At 50.1% G+C, this 11,280-nt stretch overlaps 1 protein-coding gene across 3 annotated transcripts; it reads left to right on the top strand.

Moving 5' to 3' along the window:
* Positions 1–430: 430 nt before the first annotated feature.
* On the top strand, positions 431–5,821 carry LRATD2 (LRAT domain containing 2). Of its 3 annotated transcripts, none has more exons than XM_051844017.2 (2): positions 431–569; positions 1,143–5,821. In XM_051844017.2, the coding sequence occupies exon 2, from the start codon at positions 1,240–1,242 to the stop codon at positions 2,164–2,166; it is 927 nt and encodes a 308-aa protein (XP_051699977.2). In that variant the 5' UTR covers positions 431–569; positions 1,143–1,239; the 3' UTR covers positions 2,167–5,821. The 3 variants fall into 3 exon arrangements, with proteins under 3 accessions (XP_051699977.2, XP_051699978.2, XP_051699979.2); XM_051844018.2 differs by having other exon boundaries at positions 503–640; XM_051844019.2 differs by lacking the exon at positions 431–569 and adding an exon at positions 639–757 and having other exon boundaries at positions 1,143–2,304.
* The last annotated feature ends 5,459 nt before the right edge of the window (positions 5,822–11,280 follow it).

The raw sequence follows: 11,280 nt of genomic DNA, 5'->3' as shown, positions 1-11,280 counted from the left end.
TCCGCCGCCAAACCGGTGATTATTTATTTACCAGCGGGATTTAAACGGGCTCCGGCGGGGGGCGTGGCCTGGGCGGGGCTCCAAGGCCCGGGTGGGCGGGGCAGGGGCGGGGATCCCGGCGGCTACGCGCCGAGTAGGAAAGACCGGAGCTGGGGGGAGCGAGCGCCTGTCTCTTTAAACGCCACGGGCTGCGCTCCCGCCCGGGAGCCCGGAGCCGGATCTACAATCCCGTCGGTCGGCGGCCGGAGCGCGAGCTGCCGCGGCTGCGAGAGGAGGCTGCCTTCCTCCTCTCCTCCTCCTCCTCCTCCTCCTCGCGCCACACCTCTCCTGGGAGCTGGGGGCCGCAGCCCCGGCAGGAGGGAGGCGGTGCGGGGCGAGCAGACATTTGCCCCTGCATCTTCGAGTCTCCGCGGGGTGAGACATGCGGCGCTGCCCCCTGCCCAGCCTCGCTGCGGCCCGCGCCGGGAGGAGGAGGAGGGCTGCAGAGCCCGCACCTGCGAACTCGCCCTAGAAGTCTGTGGGTGCGGCGGGGGCCCCTCCCCCCGCCCACGCCCGCCACCTCTCTGCGGGTGAGTGCGCTCAGGTAACCCGAACCTGCGCGGGGGAGGGGCCGGCGAGCCGCGAGGAGGACGCGCCGCAGGTGAGCCCGGGCGGGCGGGCGGCTCACCTGCCGGGCCCGCTCCACGGGGCCCTCGCTCGTTCCCCGTGGGCTTGGCGGCTTCGCGGAGACATCTCGTGGGCTACTCAGGGCCCAGGGGTAGGTGGGAGGGGGAGTTAGGGACGGGGGAATTGGAGCAAAGTTTCTCTTCCCGTCCCCCCTCCTGCTTGGCCTTGGCAGGTAGGGCGCGGGCGGAAGCGGTAGGAGCTGCTGATGCAACGGGCTCTTTGCGCGCGGGCCAGGTGAGGGCTGGGCATAGGGGGCAGCGCTGGCGTCGCCCTGCCACCTGTGACCGTGCCCCGACAGGTGGAGACGCGGGGGGCGCCTCTCTAACCCGAGTCACCCCTGCAATGGCTCCAGCTGCTCGCCTCCCCCCCCCCCGTTTTATTTTATTTATTTATTTTGTGTGTTTTTGTCCCCTCCGCTGTTCCGAACGAAAGCCCTTCCCACACCAGGGCTGCTACGTGGCTTCCTCTCCCAACAGGTGGCCTCATCCCCCTGTCCTGGGACCTGCGCCAATGACCCTGCTGGCGCTTTCGCTTTCTCCCCTCGCGGCGGTGTGAACGCACGTCCGCAGCGCGATGGGCAACCAGGTGGAGAAGCTGACCCACCTGAGTTACAAGGAAGTTCCCACGGCCGACCCCACCGGCGTGGACCGAGACGACGGGCCCCGCATCGGGGTCTCCTACATCTTCTCCAACGACGACGAGGACGTGGAGCCGCAGCCCCCGCCGCAGGGACCCGATGACGCCGGGGACCGGCAGCCGCTGCCCCCGCCGCAGCCCTACGACCCGCGGCTGCACGAGGTGGAGTGCTCCGTGTTCTACCGCGACGAGTGCATCTATGAGAAGAGCTTCGCGCCGGGCTCGACGGCGCTGAGCACCTACACGCCCGAGAATCTGCTCAACAAGTGCAGCCCGGGCGACCTGGTGGAGTTCGTGTCGCAGGCGCAGTACCCGCACTGGGCGGTGTACGTGGGCAACTTCCAGGTGGTGCACCTGCACCGCCTGGAGGTGAGCAACAGCTTCCTGACGGACGCCAGCCAGGGCCGTCGCGGCCGCGTGGTCAACGATCTGTACCGCTACAAGCCGCTGAGCCCCAGCGCTGTGGTGCGCAACGCGCTGGCGCACGTGGGCGCCAAGGAGCGCGAGCTGAGCTGGCGCAACTCGGAGAGCTTTGCCGCCTGGTGCCGCTATGGCAAGCGGGAGTTCAAGATCGGCGGCGAGCTGCGCATCGGCAAGCAGCCCTACCGCTTGCGGATCCAGCTCTCGGCGCAGCGCAGCCACACGCTGGAGTTCCAGAGCCTGGAGGACCTGATCATGGAGAAGCGGCGCAACGACCAGATCGGGCGCGCCGCTGTGCTGCAAGAACTCGCCATGCACCTGCACCCGACCGAGCCCGAGGAGGGCGACGGCGATGCCGCGCGGACTACGCCGCCTCCCGGACGCCCCCCTGCGCGGGGCCCCGAGGAGGAGGAGGAGGAGGACGGAGAGCCGGTGGCGCACTGACCCGCGGAGCTGAGCCAGAGCTGCGGAAGGGAGCTGTTTGCAGCCGCCGCTGTCCCCTTCCTCCTCTCCCTCCCTCCCCCAGTCACCTCTGGGTCCCATCTGGGATTCTGGCCCTTTAATAAACGGAAAGTTGGTGGAGTGCGCAGCCGACTGTGGACGGGGGAGGAGAGGAAGGGGACAGAGGGAGCAGGTAGGAGAATTTTGGCTGGGGCTGGGGGGGCGGGCGCTTCCTTCCTCCTAATCTGATTGTCTTCCTTTGCATCGTGGGGGCAAACTGGATTTGCCTGGCACTTAATCCCTGCTGGATCTGTTTCCAACACAACGCCCTTTTTATGCACGGGGCTGGGTGCGGGGTACCGACGCCTGCGTGCCTGCCTGTTCCTCCTGGCCGCCTGCCCCAGGCGCTCCCGCAGGCCCACTCTCTGAGTGCTGCTGCTCTGCCGCCTCCCGCTGAGCTGTGTGGTATCTGAGAGGCCAGCGCGATTTATTTGATTTATTTTACTTTATGAGATTCCTGGGGAGCAGGGCTGGCGAAACCACCCGCAGGGTCAGGGAGCAGCAAACGAAATCCAAGCAGCCCTCATGAACAGGGACAGAGTTGAACAAGCCGGGCTTGCAGAGACTTTGCTGCGTTCTCCAGCCCCGTGCCCCCAAGTAATTCCTCTTCCGGAGCTGACTCCTAGCTGAGTCGCCTGCTCCACCCGCCCCCTTCCCAGGTTACAAGTAAATCATTGTCAAGGGCCAGCCAGGGGAAGGATTCAATTAAGGTTCTGCTGTGCTGCCTTTGTTTTGCGCCTGCTGTTGTGGGCACTTATAGCTGTGTTATTTGTTATCAAAAGGAGGGAATCGCCCTTTGTGTGTCTGAGCTAATTAAACCTGCTCGGCTGTGTTCGTCTGCCTGCAGGTCACAGATGGGGATGGCTTGTGCCACCTCATAAAACATCCACTAGGGAATTGGCCAGACAGGGCTGCCCTGGCAGGAAGTAGTTAATCTCCCCTAGCCTCTCTGGATATTGAAGGCCAGCCTTTTAAAAACAAGGCTTTGATGCTGATCCTGTGACTTTTTTTTTTTGGCCCCTTCTCCCATACACTCACTTTTGTTCTGCTGGTGGTAAGATCTTTAAAACTGAGGCATGCTGCAGTGGTAAGATAGGCAGGTTGCTAGCCACACTGTGTGCAGCTTAATTCAAGATTGAAAGTCTTGTAGGCTCTGCAGTCTTGCTGCTTGGAGAACACCTCCTTTGGAGCCCATTCTTAATGAAAAGTGTGGCATCCTTCACAGAAGCCGCCTTGTGTAGACAGCAGTCCTGGAACAGGCTGGTGACCCGGGGATCCATTGGTGGCAGGCTTGGGTGTGCTGCAGAGCCACTGTATGCTTTAGTATGAGGCTTTCAAAATGTTTTTAAAATCGTGCCCTTTGGGGCCCTTTGACAGTCTGTGCCCTCCACTGCAGAATGCCTGTGTGCTGTACATGGCTAGTGCTGTCTCAGAACTTAAGGTGGAACATTTTGGGTTTTTTTTCCTCTTGGGAGTCATTCTGTTACCCAGTTCTTAACCACTGGAATAGAATCCTGAGTGGTTCACAACTGAGGCCACTGTGGGGCTGTAGCCTGGGATCGTTAAACCAAGGCAGCTCGACTTGGAGGATTTCCTAGTGTGGTTTTCTGAGACAGGGAAATGAAGGCCATGATTTTTAAAAGCCTAGATCAATGGTAGCGCCCCACCATGAAAACTTCTTACTGAAAAGGTATTCGTTGAGCTCCCCGTTTTCACAGTGACACCCCACCCCCCTCCCATCAGCTGTCGTCACTTTGTCCTTAAAGGTGAGCCGCATTCTAGCCCTGTGTGGGACACTGGAGGAAAGCCAGGGTGTTTTTGGAAATGTAGATCTGGTTTCCATGTTTAATACTCTAACAGCTTTACATTTACTGTCTCTCGGTCATGGAAGAGGAGAACAAGTTCATTGTGGGCGAAGACATTCGATTGAGCGGGTTTTCTTTTGTGCTTAACACAGTTGCGAGAGATGACCACTGTGCACAGTGGCACAGGCCGGCAGCTCTGGGCTTGTCAGCTTTTTGCTACTCCCCTCCCTGTCTCCTCCTGTCCAAATGGGAAGTCTGGTCACACCAGAGTGCAGCAGTGGCTGTGTTGTTAGTAACCAGCTGCTGTTTCTGAAGTTTCAACTTGAAAGAAGTGCTCCTGGAAAATCCACACCAATGATAGCATCTACCTCTGGAGGAGAGGTTTTTGATAACGAGGCTTGAAAAATGTACAGGAGATGGATCTATGGATCTACTCTAGATCCTGCTTTTCAGTGTAACCCTAACGTTTCTGCAGACTACCAGAGATAATGAACTGTCTGATACTTAGGAACAGTGATTCCATTGGAATGTTGGAAGTCTCCTTAGGGGTTCAAGGCCTAAGGGAAGGCCACAGCCAACCAGTAGAGGCTTCTAGGAAGGTAATCCAGTCCACTCTTGCTTCTTTTCCTTAGGATGGCAGTGTTATGGGTAAGTGGTTTTTTTTTTTTTCCTGCCCTGAAAACAGCTACATCTGGCACTTTAGGAAGAAATAAATATATTTAATAATTTTTGTTTCTCCTTAGGAATAAGGCTTTAGAACTATTTTGTACTGTGAATTACGGATGCTCTTTGAAGGAAGGAAATATCGATTCTCATGTTCTGCAGATGCCTGGCTGGGAGAAGCAGGGCATCGCCCGGCACGTATGCTAAGTGAAACCAGACAAATTCTATTTTCTTACCTGAGCAAATATTTTATTGAGACCGCTGATGTAGGTCAGAGGAGCCCACGACTTCAGCTACACGACTTTTGTATTGAAAGGACCCATACTTTTTGTAGCTTTTATTCCACATTTAATTTAAAAATGACTTTGTAGCACTAAAATGCCTAGCAGAAGACTTTAGACCTTGAAGGATATTTTTAGTTTTTATGAAAAATGACACTTCTGTGGTTAAACTTCTCCTGTCTTTGGTGTTTCTGGCCCTGGACACCACCCAACCACATGGAAACATATTTTTGGAAGCAAAACTTTAATTTTATATAACATATACTATGGAGAGCTAAGAAAACTAAATACTACTTATTTTCTATTTTTTGTTCTTAACAAAATGGAATCCACTGTGTTGCAGACTCTTGATACTATGTGCTTGTCTAACCATTTTTTATCGATTAGGATAAGATCTAGTTGTGATCACAGACATCGGATAGATTTCTTTGGAAAGTCACATTCTATTTGTGAACTTTTTTTTTTTAATCAGGATAATAATAAACTTGACTGGGTTATTCAACTTTTCATTATGTTTTGTTCTCGACTGTAATACTTGTGACACAAGGAGATTACATTGGCTAACAGGATAAATTCTGCAAGCATTTTATTTCCCAATGAATTGTATAAACGTTATTTTTATTGAAGGTTGTACGTGAAGTCAATGTTATGTTCTTATCCACTTCTTAAGACGGAAGTTCTGATTTGAAATTGTATCATTTCCTTCAAAATGAAGGGCAGTGCTTAAATAAAAGATGGATGATATCTTTTAAGCCATTTTCTCTTTGCTATGTCTTATTAAAATACAGTCTGTCAAGTCCTTTTGAAAAACACTATAAGGATTTCCAATAAACCATCTATTAGAATTCACTGAATTCTTGTATTTTTTTCCTCTTTTACCTTTCTTTCTGATGTTTTTGGTTCAAATTCAGTCTACTTGTTATGCTACAGTTTCTCTGAGAATAGCAGTGTGTAGCATCTTTGCATTGCTCAGTAAACATTTTGATGAATTTGTTTAGTGATTGAAACCCCAACAGTTACTATGAGAATGAATAGCTCATTGCTTCCAAGTTATGAGAAGTGCCTATGAACACAAATTTTCAGTACACTTTGATTTTCAGAATCAATGCAAAAATTGCTGGAAGCCACACTCATGTTCTGGAATGTTCACCAGGGAGTTTTGGTTTTTAGTAATCTGCAAGGAATCCTAGATTGTTTCAGAGTTGTAGATAAAGGGAGTGTGCTTGGCATGTGATTTTAATTGCTGCAAATGAATGTGGTCACGTGGCATTGTTTACATTATGGCAGTAAAGAAACAGGTAGCTCCTGGGTGGTCACCAGCACTCCCTAGGCGAGTGCCTCAAGCCACTATGGTAATCCCATGAAGTTTGAATACTTTGTCAACGGTCTGCTGTGAGAATTTCAGATAAGAAAGTAGAAGGTTATAGGAAACACAAGCAGCAATGAACCCTTTTCCTGTAGAGTGGAAGTCTCATTTTCATGGTTCTCATTGCACAAGAAAGCAGAAGGAGAAGGCCTGCTACCTAACGTTTATCCCTGGGTTGTTTTGAGTGGAGGCTGCCATTTCTCTCAAGTGGACTAAGCATGCTTAATGTAGGACAATGGCATGCTTGTCTGGAAATGCCTCAAAGGACCTCCAAAAGGAACAGCTCAGAATATGCGCAGAAGGGCTTTTACTTTCTTTTATGGAATTTGCTGGTGAAACTACTTATGAAACAAAATAGAGCAGTTTTATTTGCGGAGTAGATGCAAGAGCGGCTTCTACTCGGGGTGTACAATTAAGGTCTGGAAATAACATGTGAAAGCCTGAAAAGGCAGAGCCCCAGTCTAGCAACTCAAACAAAAGAGGTTAAAACACATAAATGTGACAAGTGGTCCTGCTCCTGAGCTTGTTTCTAAGGGAAAATTTGCTCAGACATACGGCAGATGATAATGAAAGGTGCCTGCAAAGGGATGATGGTTGGTAGGTACTCAAAGTAGACATGTGCAAGTTTAATAGGCATTTGAAAGTGTATCTGATAGGCATGTGGAGTGCAGGCCAGAAACATGAAGGTCTGAGTGATGGTGGAAAGGTTGTAACTAACATCACGGTGACTTAAGTTCTTACCTGGAGGGCGTCTCGGTTCCCAGTGGCTAGCATATACAGATCAAGCAGATCCACAGGTCCTCTGCTCCTGGGACATCTGTTCTAATAGGCAAGACACATGAGTACTTCCCAGAACGCGATGTACAAGCAGGTTTTTAATGGCAGTTGGATCGGTGCAATGAGATAGGTGAGGCAGAGAACGGTCTTTCTCAAGGAAGAGGTGGAGGGGGAGAGTCAGGTGCTTTGGAATGGGCGTTGATGACGTTCATTACGGGGAGGGGGGGAGTTTGGGAGGGGATGAATGAAGGGGGCATCCTCCAGTACCCTTGCTTCTTGGCTCCTGTTCTTCCCCAGTTCTTCCCAGGGCGTTTTCCCATCATTCATCCATCGCCAGTGCTTAACGCAGGACCAGGCAAGAGGCCCCCACTAAAAATAGGAGTGAACGGACTTTGGAGTTGGGTTTTACCAGACTAAAAAGCTGCCAGATTATTTCAAGGTGATCTTGTGACTGACTCCAAGTGCATGAACACAGTAGCTGCAGTGAGCAGCGAGAGCCAATGAGTGACTCTGCCCTCCTCCCTCCCAGAGCTAAAGGTTGTCCTAACACTGTTGATCCCTTAGATGGCCATGGGCAAGCAGCGTTGGCTCTTAAGCATAGGAGTGGCCCTAAAATAGTGGAAACTCTCACAGCCTGCCTGCCACAGCCTAGGAACCATGGTTGGGGAAGAGGCTATTTTGTTCAGTGGCCAGGCACGGCTAGCACAGGTAGGGTCTCTAAGTGGGACAGAGAACATCTGGCCTGTGGGTCACGTAAGGCCTGGGAAATCATTTAGTCTGGTTCTGCCAAGGCAGCCACTGGAGGCCCTGGAAATTCAATAAATCTATAGCATGCAAATTTTTAAGTTGAAAACTTTGTACAGCCTGTGAATGGTGTTAGTATCCTTAGCAAAAAATAAATAAATAAATAAATAAAGTTCCCCACCCGTGCTAATGGTGAGTGTGGCTATATATTACTCAAAACATAAATTCCTGGTTTGGGGAAACTTGTATGATATAGATAACTCCTGGAGTCTGGTTACCTTAATATTCAGTGCATTCTTTTTAGCTTCATGCTTCTCAGTTAAATGCTAACCTACAGGTCTGACCTAGGCGCACACATAGCATCAAAGGGGTTAAGTCTTTTTCTAGTCCACCTGCATTTCTGTTCCTGCCTCAGCTTTTTATTAGGTTGATAGCTTTGAGTGAAGTTATATTGGAAGCTTTTATTTCCTTGGGTAATTCAATTAATGCTCTAAACTTCAATTGTAGTTGTGAAGTTAACATTTATAAAACTGGACTCTACCTACCTTGAATTGTGGTTAAGGACAAATTAAAACCATGCCTGCAGAGGCCATAGCAGCATCTATTATGATTAGGTGAGGAAATTTGTAGCAGTGTATGTATTTAAAAGCTTCACTCAAAGTACTTAGTGTGTGGTGACTTAACCTTGGGACTTTCTCAGCTGCGTATAAGAACCTGGTGAGATTAGAAAACTCCAGGTAATGCTTGTTGTGTAGCAAGTGCTGTAGTGATTGATGTGTTTCTCGAGCTTTGATCTTTAGTGGATGAACTAGTTTGCACATTTTATCGTGTTTTCTCACTCATTCTGCACACATTTTCAGAGAAGGGTTCAGTCACTAGGCGTTGGATAGCCCAAGAGAGACAAGAAGGGATTTTGCAGTAATAACATTAATGATGAGGTCATTTTGCCCACACTGTCCTATTTTCATTAGCCACGGACTTCCTGGACACATAGTATCTTCGATGTGCAGTTGAGGAAACAGGCTTAGGGAAACAAAGTCACTAGTCTAAGATCTCATGGCCTTTAAATGACACACAGCTGTCCATGGCTCAGGCTCCGGTCTCCACTGAAAGGTCCTGACTACTCCCGTCCCTCCGTCCTCTTTATCCCAGGGAGGAAGCCTTGTATCCTCTTCTCAACGTCTGGCTCACCACCTTGTCTGCATAGTGCTTTCCTTTTCACTGGTACTGCAGCGACACTGAGGTCTGACTCCAGACGTATGAGAGGAGAGGACACTCGGTCATAAGGGGTTTTTACATTTTTAAAAAATACATTTCAAATATGTCATTTTTTAAAAAAGATTTAGTTATTTGAAAGAAAGAGAAATTTTCCAGTTGCTGGATAACACACCAGATGGTCTCAATAGCCAGGGCTGGGGCAGGCCAAGGAGCTTCTTCCAGGTCTCCCACATGGGTGACAGGGGCCCAAGCACCTGGGCCATTCTCCACTGCATTTCCCAGGCCATTAGCAAGGAGCTTGATGGAAAGAGGAGCAGCCAGGATATAAGCCTGCACCCCTGTGAGATGCCAGCATAGCAGGCAGTGGCTTTACCCACTACACCTTAATGCTGGTTCCCAATTATGTGTCATTTTATTTTTTATTTCTTTTTTAAAGATTTATTTATTTATTTGAAAGACAGTATTACAGAGAGAGGTCAAGAGACAGAGCGAGCTTCCTTCCACTGGTTCACTCCCCAAATGGCCACAACAGCCAGGACTGTTGACAAAATCTGCCAGTTCAAAAACAACAAAGTTTTGTATGTAGTGTTCATTTTTCACAACAAAGGTACTCCTTGATTACCAGTCAATTATTATTAATTTTATAAATATATACAATTATATAATTATCATACATTTTGTAGGCTTAGGTTACTGGAAACCAGCATTCATTGAAGCACATGTAAAGCAGCTAGTGACATCTATAACTAAGGGTTAAGTCCTGGAGTCTCGTCACAGGCTGCTGCTGTGGGTATTCCACACATGGGGGCCTGGCTTAGTGAAGGGACTGCTCAGGGTCACATCTCCGGTGGCAGCGGCGATGCCAGGCAGCACCCAAGTGCTCTATGAAGTGCTTTCCTCAGGTCACCTCCCCTACACCGAGCGGCAGCCCTGTGGAGCAGGCACTCCTGACAGAAATCACGATGGCTTAGTTACTGACTACCTAGTGGCTCTGCAGGTTGGAGTAAAGCAGGTGTGTGTGGCCTGATCTCTAACTATAGGGAGAAGGAAGTCTCAAAAATGCAATCGGGGTAATGGGAGGAAGCACTGCCACAGGGCTAGACCATATGGAAGATGGGGTGGTTATGAGGGGTCCCAGTCCCTGCTATGGGCTGTTATTCTTAGCATGAGAATGTAAAATATCTTAGCTGGTTAAGCTGTGGACCCTGATGCAGCATCCCATGTGGGTGCCAGTGGGTCGTGTCCTGGCTGCTCTGCTTCTGATACAGTTCCCGGCTAATGGTCTGGGAAAAGCAGCAGAAGATGGTGTGAGTACTTAGTTCCCGGCACCCACGTGCGAGACCCAGATGAAACTCCTAGCTTCTAGCTTCGGCTTGGCCTAGCCCTTGGCCGTTTGATTCCATTTCTTGTCATTTCAGAAAAAGTTTATCCATAAAGCCAAAAGGCATCATGTACTAGTCATTCTCTGTATTTTAGTACTTTAAAAAAAGTGGGCTTTGTTTCTTAGAGCAGTTTTGTGTTCATGGGGAGTTCCCATGTACCTCCCTCCTCCCCAGGGGTGGCCCACCATCTCTATCAGGATCCACTGAGGGACACGGGCTGTGGTCAGGGAGCTGACATCGCCTCTTCGTCAAGCAGGGCCCACAGCATACACTGAGGTTCGTGTGGTGCACTGCATGGGTCTCGACAAGGGTGTCCAACATAACCGCACCCTCAGAATAGTTTTACCCTCATCTTTTCCTCCTTCTTTGTTCCTTTTTCCTCCTAGGCTGACAATTGGGCTGTTTTCTGCTGCTCTTACCAATGCTTAAGATACGCTCCTGTTAGCCCTCTAGTTTCTTTGTCAACCTGCATGACCTTCCCGGCTGGAAGAGCATTCGTTCATTCCTTCCTTGTGTACCTTTTGACACCTCCTCAGGCTCTCAGGTACCTGCCCGCATTCCACTGAGAAGATAAACAGCAGATGCATATCTTGTGACAAAGTGTTGGTTCGTGATGACAGAGGACAGACAGACCCAGCACTCAGCACTCAGCGGGTACAGTAACTCCATGGGGTGGGGATGGGAGGTTCTTGGACAGCTTTCCTGGACAGGTTAAGCAGGTAGGGTGAGGTCTTATCTGAGAAAGATTTTATCATAATTGGGCTCTCCTCTCACCAAGCTCTAAGGTAAAACACAGCTCTGTCATGTGGCTGGTGGAATGG

Source organism: Oryctolagus cuniculus, chromosome 6 (assembly GCF_964237555.1).
Source record: "Oryctolagus cuniculus chromosome 6, mOryCun1.1, whole genome shotgun sequence".
Lineage (NCBI taxonomy): Eukaryota > Metazoa > Chordata > Mammalia > Lagomorpha > Leporidae > Oryctolagus > Oryctolagus cuniculus.
The sequence above is the reverse complement of the archived record's forward strand: the minus strand, read 5'-3'. Positions and strand labels throughout refer to the sequence as shown.

What these genes read in the sequence shown, in the direction of transcription:
- LRATD2 (XM_051844017.2), top strand. Translation starts at nt 1,240, where the DNA reads ATGGGCAACCAGGTGGAGAAGCTGACCCACCTGAGTTACAAGGAAGTT.